The sequence below is a fragment of the Buteo buteo genome, chromosome 21 (assembly GCF_964188355.1).
Source record: "Buteo buteo chromosome 21, bButBut1.hap1.1, whole genome shotgun sequence".
NCBI classification, from domain to species: domain Eukaryota; kingdom Metazoa; phylum Chordata; class Aves; order Accipitriformes; family Accipitridae; genus Buteo; species Buteo buteo.
In genome coordinates, this window is record NC_134191.1 from 11202483 (window position 1) to 11215971 (window position 13489).

Here is a 13489-nt window from a genome sequence, read left to right on the forward strand (position 1 = left end):
CCCAGAGCGCCCCCAGCCCCCCCCCCCCCCGCCGCGGCCCCCCCCCCCGGCCCCAGCACGGCAGCAGGCCCGGTCGGAGCGGTTTATTTACAGTCGGTAATGCGGTACAGACCCCGCCTGCCCTCCCGCACACCCACCACAACCCCCCCCCCCCCCCCCCCGGCTGCGGGGGCCAGGCCCTGCAGCACCCCATAGCTGTGGCACCCCCCCGGGTGTGGGGCAGGCAGGCCGGGGCCGGAGGAGCGGGGTGCTGGCGCTCGGGTGCAGGCAGGAATGGGGCGCAGGCAGGAATAATGGGGTACAGGCAGGAGCGGGGGGGAGGGCCCCCGCCCCAAGGAGCTGGCGGGGGGCTGGGACCCCCCCCCCCGGCATGCACCCAGCCCCAGCGTCGGCCTTCTCCCCGGGGAAAGGAGCCAGGCTGCCTTCCCGGGGCGGGGGACACACGCACCGTGGCCCCCCAACAGCCTGTACCCGGGTACCGGCCTTGCCCACGCTGCCGCGGCTGAGGGACGGTACGGTCTGAGCCAGCCCGGCTGTGCCGGGGCATTGCTGCCGGCCGGGCAGGAGGAGGGGGCGGCTGGGGACGTCCAGCTCTGTGCCAGAAGAGGAGGGTCTCAACCCCGTTCACCAGCCCTAGCAGCTGATTATCGCCCTTGCGAGGGCCAACCCCTCCGTGGCTAAGCCCTGGCCACCCGCAGAAGAAAGGTGACGCGTGTCCTCGCCCCACCGGCCGGTCCCCACGGCCCATGGAGGAGCTACTGGGGGTCCGCCCGGCGAGGCTTGATGTCGCGGGTCTTCATGTAGGAGAGCAGCTGCTCGGGGATCTCGGCCAGCACGTCCTTGGCCAGGCGGGCCATGCTCAGCACCTGGTTTCCCGAGTCGTCCACGTAATCCCGAAATGGCACAAACTTTGAGGGAAAGAAGTTTGCAGCCCAGTTGGAAACAACCCTGCGGCTGCAGGGGTCAGCGAGGGGCTGAGCATCTCTCGCCTGTGGTGGGACCGGGCTCGGTGCCGGTGTTACCTGTACGATGTCCCTCTCGGCGTAGCGTCCCCGGGACGACACCCGTACCTCATCACCATCCAGCTCCTCCATGGCTGGGGGGGTGACAGCCGCTGTCATTGAGCCTCGGTGGGGTGGCCACCGGGGATGGGAGCACCATCCCAGAGGAAGGGATGCGGAAGGCGTTTCTGTGCCCCTTCCCTGGTGTCCCCAAGCCCCAACTCACCCTCAAACTCAGCAGGACCCACTCCCACGATGATGATGGACATGGGCAAGGCGGAAGCCTGTGGGGCAGAGGCAGGGTGGCAGCCGGGGCAGCACCCCACATGGGGTAAACTCACGGTGACGAGGGTGCACTCACGGTGACGATGGCTTCCTTGGTCTGCAGCATGTCAGAGATGACGCCGTCGGTGATGATGAGGAGGACGTGGTACTGCGAGCCGTCGGTCACCTGGGCGGCCGCCCTATGGGGACAAGGGATGGGGTCCCTCCAGCAGCCCCACCGGTGTGGGGCAGCCGGCCCTGCAGTGGGACTGGTGGCATTTGGGGATGGCAAAGGGGACAGACTCCCCCGGCGCTCACCCAGCCACCTGGTTGATGACGGGGGCGAAGTTGGTGGGACCGTAGAGCTGGACGGTGCGCAGGCTCTGGAGGTAGGACTCCAGCACGCCCTCGATGCCGGCGCAGCTGGGATTGTCCACATTGTTGTTCTGGGAGACAGGGATGGGCGCTTGGAGGGGGACTATGGTTCCTGGTGTGTGTCCCCCGGCTGCAGGATGCCAGGGCAGGATGCAGCCAAGGCGGTTGCTTCCCCCCCACCCCAGCATTCTCCCCCACCCAGTGGCGCACCAGGGGGAACTGGTGGGAGATCTTGCCGTCGGGTGGGAGTTTGGCGCCGAAGCCGTAGGCAGGGAAGAGCTTGTCACTGTCGTAGTCCTGGATGATCTCCCCCACCGCCTTCAGCGCCAGGGCGTAGGCGCTCAGCTGGTAGGGGCTCGCGTAGTGCAGCGAGGTGGGCTGCGACGGCATCCCTGCGGCACAGCGCCTGTCGGCACCCGCCCCACGGCTGGCCCCACGGCCTCGCCGACGGGGAGCCCCCGACACGCACAGGCTGCACTCACCATTGGAGGCCGTGAAATCGATGGCGACGGTGAAATTCAGCTGCGTCCTTGGGGAGGGGGGAGAGCGAGGGAGGCTGCCGGCCTCACGGCGCAGGGATGCTGTCTTCCAGCCCCATGCCGTGGCGTGTCCTCCCCGCTCCCCGGGACCCATTGCCTGGGCCCCCCCCTTCCCCAGCCAGCACCCCACAGCCCCGGGACCACCGTCCTGCACCCCCTCCCCAGCCTCCCCACCCCCTCGTCACCCCCAGGCTGCACCTGCGCCGTCACTGCCATCCTTGCCTCGAGACCCTCGCCCATGGGGGGTCTCGGGGAGCCGGGGGGTCACCCGGCCCCCCACTCACCCGCCCCGGATGTAGTCAACGAAGGTGAACTCAGACTCGACGGAAAAGGAGAGCAGAGTCACCTGCGGGCACGGAGGGGGGGTGTCAGACCCGGACCCCCCCAGCAGGCACAGTGGGGGGGTCAGACCTGGCCCCCCACAGACAGGAGTCCCAGGAGAACCCCACAGCCCCACTCACAGTGCCGGAGTTCACATATTTCTTCTTCTTGCATTTCTTCCTGGGGTTCAGCACCTGCGGGCGCAGGGATGGGTCAGCCCTGGCATGGGGTGCCCCCCCAGTCCCCTGCCCTGGCCTCCCACCCTACCTCGTACACCGTGAACTGGCTCTGCGCTCGGGAGAGCTCCCGGTAGCTGGTGGCAAACTCTCCGATGAAGTCGTGGCTACGGGAGGAGCGTGGGGTCGGCGCGGCCAGGCGCCCCGGTGAGGGGCACCCCAAGAAGCAGCAGCAGCACCCCGATGTCCCATGCAACCCCACAGACATGGCCTCACCTCCCGTCCCGGTCCCAGTCGTAGACGTCTATCTTCACCGTCCTGAAAGCGAAGGCGGGCAGAGGGTGAGCCGCCGGCCTGGCTGGCATGGCCGCCCCTGGCCCCCCTGGTTTGGGGACGCCCAGCCCCGCAGCCCACCCTGCAGGGAGCACCCTGCCCGCCAACCACCGGCAAAACCGCCCTGCCTGCCTGGCCCACGTCTCTGCCAGGAGGGAAGTGGGAAATTTGGGTCACGGCGGGGGCTCTGAAAAGGAGGGGGATGCCTTTATGTAATTTGGGTTGCGAAAGAGGAAGAAAAACCCAATAAGGACCCAGTTCTGAGCTGCCTGCCGCTGCGGGGCCAAACCCACGAATTGATGCTCATGGCCTGCTCTGGCCCCACAGCTGTCCCCGTCCCTGTCCCCGTCCCCGTACCGGTCATAGTCGCCGTTGCAGAGGGCACGCACGGGGATGGTGAAGGGCTGCCACACCGGGTTGAGCGTGTTCTTCACCACCTCCGTCTTATGGCAGATGGTGAAGCTGCGGGGACAGGGCAGGGTCGGGGCACGCCGTAGGGTGACGCTGGCACCCTGCCCGCCCCGCCGGGCCCCTGCGCTCACGTGCCATCCTCGTTGCTGCGGTAGAAGACGAGGAAGGGGTCGGATTTTCCAAAGAAGTCCTTCTTGTCCAGCTTGTTGGCACAAAGCTGCATCGTGACGATGTCCTGGGGATGGGGACCGTCACCGCTGGCCACCTCCTCACCCCAGGGCCCCCCCAGCAGCTACCTGTGCCGGGGGGGGGCCACGTGGCCCCCACCTCACCGCCGCTGGGACACAGGCACTCACCCGGCAGTTGCTCAGCTCCTCGGCCAGCAGCAGGATGGTCCCACATCGCTTCCCTGGGACCCCCCTGGGACCAAAGGTGACGAGTCAGCTTGGGGACAAGGAGAACGGGACAGGGACAGGAGATGGTGTAGGGGTTTGGGCTCGTGCCCCATGGCTGGTGCTCGGTAGTGAGTCCGGTATCCCCAGCAAGGGACATGCAGGGAGGGGTCCCATGGGGCGGGTAGCTGGGGACATAATGTGGGAACCCCCCCTCGCCCCACCACCGGGTGTGACTCACGTGAGGGCTCTCTCCAGGCGGCCCCGCTGGGACCCGATCACCTCCCCCAGTGCCACGAACGCCTGCCCCAGGAAGTCCTGCGCCCCGAGCACAGCACTGTGAGACCCCAGGGGCTCCTGCCCCAGCCCCCCACCACCCACCCCCACCCCTCGCCTTCCCAATGCACCCACGGGACCTGCCGCCACCTTGCCTCGGGATGACCCCAAGTGTCCTGAACCCACCCTGTGTGCCAAGAGCCACACCCCAGCCCAGGACCCCACCTGCACCCCCAGGCCCTCCCCAGGCGTCCAGTCCACGTGTCCTGGCCTCATCCTGTGCCCCCAGGGCCAGCCCACAGCCCTGGACCCACCCTGTGCCCCCCCAGAACCATCCCACATACCCTGGACCCATCCCTCCAGAGCCACCCCACGTGCCCTGAACCCATCCTGCACCCCCAAAGCCACCCCCATGGTGTGTCCTGGCCTCATCCTGCACCACCCCATGAGGGCCAGGTTCCCAGGGCAGAGCAGGGGCTGGTGCGTGGCGGGCACCTACCTTCTGCCAGTCCCCATGGGGCACGGAGAGAGGGAGAGCGGGTTAGAGCCCTCCGAGAGGCACCTGTTCCCCCCCAACAGCACCCACAAGGGGCACGGCCTCGGGGTGCCCCACCGCAGCATGACACCGGGGCGTCACCGCGCGTCCCCCCAGTACGGGCTCCGCTCACCTGCTTTAAAACGGAGCAGCTCTTGGAGTCCACGTTGTAGCTGGTGGTGGGAGAGCAGAGCGCTGAGACGGTGCCCGTGGGGGTGCCCTGGCACACAGCCCTGCTTCCCCACCCATCTGGGCTTTTCAGCGCCATATCCTTATTTATTATCCTTATTTATTATCCTTATTTATTACCAACTCAGTGCTTTGTTCCACCCCGAGCGGGGCCAAGCACTTCCCCGGCCGCTCTACTCACACATCGAAGCGGAGGTTTTGCTTCTCCTCAAAGTAGTAGTCGAGGACAAACTTGCGGACAAAGTCGGGATTCAGGGTGTTGTCGATCACCTCGGTGCGCCCAAACTGCGGGGAGAGGGGAGAGGCGAGAGGGGAGAGGGCAGGTCCCCCCCCAGGACCCAGCCCCATCGCAGCTGCCCTGGCACTAATCCCGGCAGGGGATTAGTGCTGCCGGCGGGGCTGGATCATTAGCGTGAACATGGAGGGATCATTAGCGTGGATGTGGGTGGCCATATGGGCCCATTTAACCCAGCCGGGGATTAGCCAGGAGCGGGGGGCGCGGGGGGCGGCAGCACCCCCGGCGTGGGGCTGCGAGCCTCCCCAGGGACCTGGCGAGAGGGGCTGTGCTCACCTCCTTCCACTCACTGCTCCCCGAGCCCTGTACGAAGAGGACCACCACTGCGGAGAGAGGAGCAGAGCCGGGCTGCCGTGCCGCGCCGTGCCGCGCCTGTGCCCATACCATGCCGTGCCCCCTGTCCAGCCCTGCCACCCACCTGGGTCAGACTTGGAGAAGGTGTCCATGTCCAGCAGGTTCCTGGGGGAAGGGAGCCAGGCGTGAGCCACCCTGGGTGCCACCCACCTGGCCCCACAGTGGGTCCTCCTGTCCTCCCCCCTGATCATGGGACAGCACCATGCCAGAAGGCCATGCTGGCACCCGGGGCCAAGAGTCCCGGCACCCCAGGGAGATGCGCTAGCCCCCACCGCAAGGTTCGGTGGGATGGCGGGGCGAGCGGGGAGCAGCGTCTCCAGCGCTGACGATGATTGAACATGACAGGGAACCCATTTAGAGGATGAAACCTTCCCCCGTGCCGCTGGCGCCGGCTGAGTGCCCGCCGCACCCCGGCAGCGGGAGTGTGGCTAATGGCGGGGTGCAGAAGTAAGAAGAAAAGAGACACTTAGAGCAGGGGTTGGGCAGCTGGCAGGGACCAGCTCCGTGCCCCCGACACAGCCACTGGCAGAGCGATTGATCGTTGTCCTTTGCACGGCGTGACACCGGAAAGTGCCGGGGGCTGCAACTGGCTCTGCTGGGATCCTTCCTGCACCCCCGAAGTGGCCGCGCAGGGTGGGCTGGGGCATGGCCAGGGGCTCGGGGGCTCAGCCAGCTCCTCTGGTCCCAGCACATAGGAGAGAGACCCCCCCCCAGGCTCCCCCAGCAGCCCTGGATGGGGCTGAGCCCTTGGGGGGCTGCGAAGCCGAAGCCTGCCCCTGCGCTGGGGCTGTCTCCAGGAATGAACCCCGCTCCCTGCCTGCAGTTGCCAGGCCCCACGGCCCCGCAGCCCCTCTGCCTGCTGCCCAGAGTGGCTGGCGGGGACGACAGGGGCTCAGCCGCAGGGAGGGGGCACGGCAGACCCTGGCCCAGACCGGAGTTTGCAAGGCTCGGGCATGTGCCAGAGCTGCCCGGTCGGGCAGGGGGCTTTGTGGGGCCAGCTGCAGGCCTTCCCGGACCCCCTGGCATGGGGAACGCTGCTGCCCAGGAGGCCGCTGGTGCCAGTCCCTGCAGGCAGGACCCCCCCGGCCGTGGGCAAGCGAGGGCAGCGGTGTCTCTGCCGGGCTATATTTAGCCACTGACAGATTGGCTCGGCAGCCGCCGCTTGCCCCGCGGACCCCACCAAGAGCCGGAGGCACCGAGCAGCCCCCGTCCCGCAGCCCCCGTCCCACCACGGGCCCAAAGCTGACCCGCTCCTGGCCCTGTTGCCTCCCACGGGGCTGGCGAAGCCGGGCAGAGCCAGGCAGCCCGCCTGCAGCCAGCACCGGCACCCCGTGCCCCACCGGCATCACCCCGAGCGGGGCCGTCCCGCACCCCGGCCCTGGGTAAGGGCAGCGCGTCCCCCCAAGCAGCCGCGCCCGGCGCCAGCATCCCCCGGGACCCCGCGGAGGGGTCGGGACCTCTCCCCACGGGTGGCAGCCGGGCAGAGGGGCGTTGGGCACAAGCCGTGGCACCGAGCGGTACCCGGGGGAGCGAGCGGAACCCGCAGCCCACCCCCGCCCGGGACCGGGGACTGACCGGCGGGCAGCGGGGATGCTGCGGGACGCGGGCATCCCGCAGCGCATCCCCGCGCGTTTCGCACCCACCCGTGCCCGGCCACCAGCCCTCACCCCCGGCCCGCTCCCCGCTCACCGGCAGGACACGGTGAGCTCCACCTTGGTGCCCGGCACGCTGCCGGCCGCCGGCTCCAGCGCTCCCGGAGACGCCATCCCCGCCCGGGCGCCGCCGCTGCTCCGCGCCGCCTCCTCCCGCGCCGCCGAGGCGGGCGCGCCCGGGGGCGGGCACGGCACGGTACGGCACGGGTACGGGCACGGGCACGGCGGCCCCGGCCACGCCGCCCCGGGCACCGGCTGGCTCGACCCCGGGGACCGGCCCGACCCGCGACGGCTCGGCCCCAGGAGGGGCGGCGGAGGGGGGGGCTCAGCCCCGGGACGGCGTCGCGTCCCGGCCCGGTTCAGCTCAGCCCAGCCCAGCCCCACCGGGACCTCCCGTCCGGGACTGCGGACTCAGGTCCTCTCCCCAGCCCGGTGCGGGCGGACGCTCAGCGCCGACTCCCGCCCCACCGGGTGCTCCCTCCCGGCTCCCGGTCCCGGCTCGGTGCTATTTCGGTACCGCCGCTCCCGGAGCGTGGGCCGGGCTATTTATAGCGAGCGGCGCCCCCGGCAGCGCGGCTCCCGCCGCCCGGCTCCTTCGCCGCCGCCCCCCCCCCCCCGGCTCAGCCCCGCTGCCCGCCTTCCCCCCCGCCCGCAGCCCAGACAGGAGGCAGGAGAGGGCACAGCTCGGGTGTCTTTACTGCAGAGACTTGCCGGAGCCCCCCCCGCGCTCCCCCAGCCCCAGGCAAGGGTGGGAGGCAGCGGGCGGTGGGTGCTGCAGGTGCCCGCACCGGGAAGGGGGTCCCGGGCCTCGGCCAGAGGGACCCGCCGAGCCCCGGTTCTCCAGCCAGCGGTCGGGGAACGCCACGCTCAGAGCGTGCTGCTGCCTCTCAGTCCCACGCCCCGCACGAACTGCTCGAGGAGGCCGCCGATGGCCCCCGAGGGGCTGGGGGGCACGGCCTTCAGGCCGATGGTCCGGCTGTAGCTGGCCAGAAAGGCAGAACGCACTTCTTCCAGCCGGGACTCGCGGTCGCTCGCCGACACCAGCCTAAGGAGAGAGAAGGGGGAGATCAGCGACTGCAGCCACCCCTCTCCCCATCCCAGCTCTCACTCCTGCCGTGGGGCAGGAGGCTGGCAGCAGGGCTGGGGCTCTGTCCTCGGCACCAGCGGGGCCGTGCCGCTCACCTAGCTCCAGTGGCCGAGGCAGCGCCAGCCCCAAGAGGCTCCGGCTACAGCAGCTGGTGCCACTGCCTCCTTGCCCAACCCAACCCAACCCAACCCAATGCTCTCCCGTGGAGACTTGCAGCCCCAGGTTCTTGCTCTCCCCCAGGGCTCCTCTTTCACATCCCCCCCACCCCACCCCAGTTTCTCCCACCACCACGGTGCTTACGAGGCCACGTTTCATACAGAAAGTGCTGCTTTCGCCAAGCGGGTGCTGGCTGACGTCAGCCCCTGCGCCAGCTCCCTCCCCTCTTTGCACAGCATTCCCAGATGGAGCCTGTCCACATGTGCCGTGCCTGGACAGTTGCTTCCAACGTATTTGTGACCGTCTCTTACTTCCAACTGCCCCAGCCTCTCGTGCTTGGGGAAGGGGGGATGAGAGGGGGCAGATAAGGCGACAAAAGCCCTAAGGAGCACTCCAGCTGTGGAAAGAGGAGAGCTGAGCGGCGTTTTACTTCTGCTCCCCAGCACGGCTGCTCTCTGCAAGCAGGAGGGCTGCATGCAGAGTAGGGCACGACTTCCCCTGGGACCTGCTCTCTTCTCCAGCTGATCCATGCACCTGGTTAGGGGTGGGGGGAAGAGAGCAGAGGGAAGGCAGTATTTCAGCCAAGGGAGCAGGGGAAAGCAAGACTAGGGTCCAGAGGCAGCTGTTCCAAGCGCTCCGGCCTGAAATGGTCCTTGCTGCAGCGCCTCTGCGACGTGCCGGTGGTTCCCAGAGAGAATAAGACATTCCTCAAAGGTCACTCCAAGGGCACAGCGCGAACCTTCCCCATAAAAAATTCCCTTTAATCTCTCCAGCGCCTGGGCTGGCTATAAATTGGCACAGCTCATTTGAATGGAAGTGTTAACCACCCACAGCCAACAGCTTCGGTCCGGAAACAGCAGCAAGAGGATATGGTGGGAGGCCTATAAACAGCAAGCGATGCCGAGGCAGCCAACCAGGCCGCTGTTTACAGTGTCTGATAATAAAGAGAAGCTAGAGGGCAAAGGAAAAAGGCAACATATCTAAACACATTAAAAAGATGTTTTTTTGGCAACCTAATTAGGACGTGGAACTCACAAACCTGCTAGCATTAAAAATAAGCTACATGAAAGCAGGACTTACTTGCACCCGAGTACAGTGATCTGAAATGTCACATGCAGAGGTAAACGAGGGCGTGCAGCAGTTAAGTCCCGTGTCTTCTGGCTCTCGCACCTCTTCACAGGGCAAATTTTGTATTTAGACGCTTGGGTTTTTTTTCATGGAGAGCGCAGGGTCAAGTGGCCAGCCACTGCCCGACACCAAGCCCTGCAGACCAGCTGCACCATCTCACTCTGAGCAGTTCAACCAGGGAGGCAGGTCACGCTTCCCTGCCAAATCCACGGCGCTCTGCCCCGCTACACTTCCTACAGCCTGCCCGCTCGTCTGCAGTTTGGGGCGCAGGATGAGAGGAGGCTGTCAAAGCCCCAGCTCGAAGTAAGCCCTGACAAGCCCCACACAAGCACAAGAAGTAGGCTGTGAAAAGCGTACCTTCATCGAGCTGCTGCCAGCTGAGATGTAAAGTGGGAACTTAAATGGAATTTAATTTTCCAAAAACTCACACTGTGCTGGGCTGTGAAAAACTGGGATAAAACCACAATGGGCTACTAAGCAAACAGAGCTGATGCAGAGCAGAAAGAGAGTAGAGGCCCTGGGTTAAGCTCAACACAACATCCTTGGGAAGTCTTCATCCCTTCCACACGGCGCCCGGTCCCCACACCTGCAGTTGAGTGGTCCCGAGCACCCCACAGCTCTAGTGAAGAGCTGAACAGGGCAGAGCACTCATAGCATCTGCTGCGCACCCAAGGGAGAAGCACCACCACTGTTCTCCTCCCTTTGAATCTGGCTTTCCCAAGCAGCTGGACTCCGAACTGCATGAGCCCACAGTCTCAGCACAGGCAGGTTCAGAGCTCAACTGCAATTCACATTTCTCTACTGCATTCCCTATTCTGATGTTAGATCCAACTCCAAGGGCAGCAACAACTCACTGGAGATCAGCAGCCACCAAGCACAGCCAGGTTCAGGGCACCGTAAAGCAGTCACTAATTCAGATGCCCATCCTTCAGTCCCTTCTGCTCCCTCACCCATATCCAAACCAACTACCCGAGCAGCTCAGCGTGTCGTCATGAAAGGAGGAGAGCAAATCCCAGCCAGGCCATGTCTGACATCTCTTGTGATTTTTTGATCTGCCAATTCATGGGTCTTGTAGCTTCACCATAACTTGGGGGAAGCCGCTCTGCTCTGCTCAGCGGCACAGCACACAGCCACACGAGGAGGCAAGCCAGGGCAGCTAGCCGGTCTCACAGGAGACATTGGTTTTCACATCACTTGCCCTCTGCCTCCAAAGCACATACTCAGATCTCGGTAAGGGACTGCAAACATTTGGCTGCACAACTCTAGTGCAGCTAGCTAGTGGCAGCCCCTGATCTACCATTTCAGTTTCTTGATTGAGAGTTTGCAGCCTGAAGGCACAAGCCAAGGTTCTCCTCTAATGGCAACTAAAGCACACCTCCTTGTCTTTCAAGCTTCCACAGAGGTGGCTTTCTATCTGGGGAGGAACATTTATGCCCCAGCCATTTTACACGGCAGGATGTTGCAGGATGCAGGGTCTCTGCTGCTCTGCACTGGCCAGACGCAGCACCTGCAAACAATGCTGCACATGGTCAGACAAAATCAGGGTTACAGAAGGAAAGCCCTCCTCTTACTGCAGCAAAGATCTGACCCCAGCAGGGAGATGGAGATGAGCGAGATCCAAAAGCAAGAAAATCTGGGTTACCAGTCCTGTCCCGACAAGCATGCATCCTCAAATCCACTCAGTTATGCCCAAATTCAACATCTTCAGGGAAGAGAGAAAAGCCTCTTCTTCCTACAGAAAGCGAAGTGCCCCCCTGTCATTAGACAGAGAAAATGCCGGTTTCTTTCTGAGTTCAGCATAAGCAAAGAGTGCTCAGTGACTGAATTTGTGGATGGAAAGCATCAAGGCAGGGAAGACAGGACAGTTTGTTATGGGCTCCCAGGCTTCTTTGAAAGTGCCAGGGTGATAAAGTTCCAGCGCTCGCAGGCAGCCGAGACACCCAAGGAGAGATCCTGCATTTGAGACACTTACAGGCAAGTGCTAGGGAACTCATCCGGGAAGCTGCAAGGGAGAGAGGCGTCTGCGCTCAGGATTGCCTGCTCCCGAATACTGCCACACCCTGTCACCATCTGCCAGCTGCCAAAGTCTGTGGAAACAGAAGATCCGGGCAGAGAATGGTCCGCCGATCTGGGGCAGAGAGAGAGGGAGACGGTGCGATCAGTCAGGTCATTCAGCCACATGCCTTTCACTAACGCTGGTGCCAGGGACCTGCTGGGCTGACCGCCAGCAGCACCTGTGCCAGCAGCTTTGACACTCGGGGACCAGGGTGCAACATGCAGCTCTGGCTGGGCCCCAGGCCAAGCCTTTCCTTTGAAAGCGAGGGGAGAGCCAAGCTGGCTGGGGCTGACAAAGCAGCAGGAGCGTACCGGGAGCCGGACAGGACAGAGCCAGCAAGAAGCAGATGGCCATGCAGAACTGTGAAACCCATTAGCGACATGCAACAGCATGTCCTGCCCTGAATCCCTCACAGATGTGGACGTTGTGCTGTACAAGGAGCATCCCCCTGTTGCTTGTTGTAGTTGTTAGCACATCCCAGGGCAGCAGCAAGGCTTGATGGAGAATCAAGGTTGTGACTTGGTTAGTGCTGAGAAAGACGTAAGAGATCCTTGGTCCCACAGCCTTTAGAAAGCAGATCACTCCCGAGGCATTAACACCAGATCTGAACAGAGCCAGTCACTGCTCAAGACGTCCCCAGGGCACCCTGCCCCCCCCAGCATCTGAAGATCTTTTCATTCCTGTGTTAGAAGGATGGACTGCGCCAGAAACCAGGTGGCAAAACATCTTTAGGACAGGAAAAATAGCCAAGAGAGGATAATTGTTTGATATATGCAACCTCCCACCAGGAAAGGAGGAAGCAAGTGAATCTGAGGAGTCCCTCCAAATTCTCAGAGAAGAGGGCACAATCACTTGAGACAAACCCAGAGCTCTTGGCTTCTGGGGAGCAAGCAATTACTGTGCCCTGCTGCACAGCAGAGTGTACATAGCTGGAAGCACAGCCTGTGGCAGAGCTACTCAATTACGCACTACCAAGATCTTCTGGATAATTTATCTGAGATCTGCTGGGCAGATAGCAGTGCACCAGCTCCAGCTCTGCTGGGCCAGGTACTTGCACACTGTCTTCACAGCTAAGAATAGCAGTGGCGCACTGCAGCTGCTCCCCAAGAGACCAAGAGAACAGCTAGAAAGACAGGATCTCCCATAGCAAGAAGGACCTCAATGAGACTGCAAGGCAAGGGTGGAGGGAGATGCACAGCAGGAAACCTGTTTGCAATGTTGATCTAATTCCAAGCCTGCCATTTAACTAGTTTGATCAATACAGCCAAGCTTGAGAAGTCTGAAACATGGTCCCAAGCTGGCTGCGCAAGCGGAGGAAGGGAAGTCACACAGCTCCTTGCATGTCAGCTTCCCATCACAGTGTCGATGCTCCTGCAACTGCAGTTTGGGGGTAAGACCACTGTCTGGAAGTTCAGGATTTGGAAAGGTATCACAGGAGAAAATGGGAAGAGCAGAGCTTCACCTGCCTTGCTCAACTCTTGTTCTCTGGCTGCTTGATGAACTGAAGAGTGAGGTTCAGAGAGGTGCTGTGAGCATTAAGTATTGGGAGAACCCCTTCTTGAAAAAAGGTGTTTTTCCTAGTGCACGTAACACTGTAGTCGGATTGACAGCATTTCATTGAAAGTGGAACTGCAGCATATACTCTTAGAAAAGACCTTTCGGAGATCAGACAGCGATAACCTTCCGTGGGATGCAAGGAATTTGTAAGGGAAAGGGAGCAGCTGTTCAGTGACATCTACCTCTCTCCCTGCCTTTGGAAGATAAAGCCGAGGAAGTCAGCGTGAATGAGGAGAGCAGGCAGAGTGTTTGGGCCCAGAGCACGGTGCCATGCTGGAAGCACAGCGGGAACAGTGCAGGAAGCCAGGGAGAAGCATAGAGGAACACTGCTTCAGTGCAGAGGGAAGAGGAGGATATCATCTCCCTGAGAGTACATCACAGCCAGACAGGAA

At 63.3% G+C, this 13489-nt stretch overlaps 2 protein-coding genes across 7 annotated transcripts in view; both read right to left on the reverse strand.

Moving 5' to 3' along the window:
- Nucleotides 1-143: 143 nt before the first annotated feature.
- Nucleotides 144-7357, reverse strand: CPNE9 (copine family member 9). 3 transcript variants are annotated; one of them, XM_075053551.1, is made up of 20 exons: nucleotides 7151-7357; nucleotides 5526-5566; nucleotides 5384-5430; nucleotides 4994-5097; nucleotides 4757-4796; nucleotides 4054-4130; nucleotides 3777-3840; nucleotides 3552-3655; nucleotides 3367-3471; nucleotides 2953-2994; nucleotides 2768-2843; nucleotides 2641-2694; nucleotides 2464-2525; nucleotides 2123-2169; nucleotides 1851-2032; nucleotides 1584-1711; nucleotides 1363-1465; nucleotides 1228-1285; nucleotides 1023-1096; nucleotides 144-908 (listed from the first exon to the last, which is right to left on the reverse strand). In XM_075053551.1, exons 1-20 carry the CDS (start codon nucleotides 7225-7227, stop codon nucleotides 756-758), a joined length of 1638 nt encoding a protein of 545 aa, XP_074909652.1. In that variant the 5' UTR covers nucleotides 7228-7357; the 3' UTR covers nucleotides 144-755. The 3 variants fall into 3 exon arrangements, with proteins under 3 accessions (XP_074909652.1, XP_074909653.1, XP_074909654.1); XM_075053552.1 differs by having other exon boundaries at nucleotides 1851-2169; nucleotides 7174-7228; XM_075053553.1 differs by lacking the exons at nucleotides 2464-2525; nucleotides 2641-2694; nucleotides 2768-2843; ... (8 more) ...; nucleotides 5526-5566; nucleotides 7151-7357 and adding an exon at nucleotides 2378-2408.
- A 434-nt stretch (nucleotides 7358-7791) lies between these two features.
- MTMR14 (myotubularin related protein 14) overlaps nucleotides 7792-13489 on the reverse strand; it is a 35107-nt gene continuing 29409 nt past the window's right edge. For 3 of the 4 annotated variants that reach the window (XM_075053554.1, XM_075053556.1, XM_075053558.1), the window contains 2 exons: nucleotides 11457-11612; nucleotides 7792-8158 (listed from right to left, as the gene is read on the reverse strand). In XM_075053554.1, coding sequence (XP_074909655.1) covers nucleotides 7981-8158; nucleotides 11457-11612 — 334 coding nt within the window. In that variant the 3' untranslated portion in view covers nucleotides 7792-7980. The remainder of the gene's footprint in view (nucleotides 8159-11456; nucleotides 11613-13489) is intronic. The other variant, XM_075053555.1, reaches the window with a different exon arrangement.

Bases quoted from the DNA above. Each gene is read 5' to 3' on its own strand.
- CPNE9 (XM_075053551.1), bottom strand. From the start codon at position 7,227: ATGGCGTCTCCGGGAGCGCTGGAGCCGGCGGCCGGCAGCGTGCCGGGC. The intron at 4,131-4,756 runs GTGAGCGGAGCC...CTCGGGGCGCAG, and splicing joins GCTGCTCCGTTTTAAAGCAG to GACTTCCTGGGGCAGGCGTT. The intron at 1,466-1,583 runs GTGAGCGCCGGG...TTGTCCCCATAG, and splicing joins GTCATCAACCAGGTGGCTGG to GGCGGCCGCCCAGGTGACCG.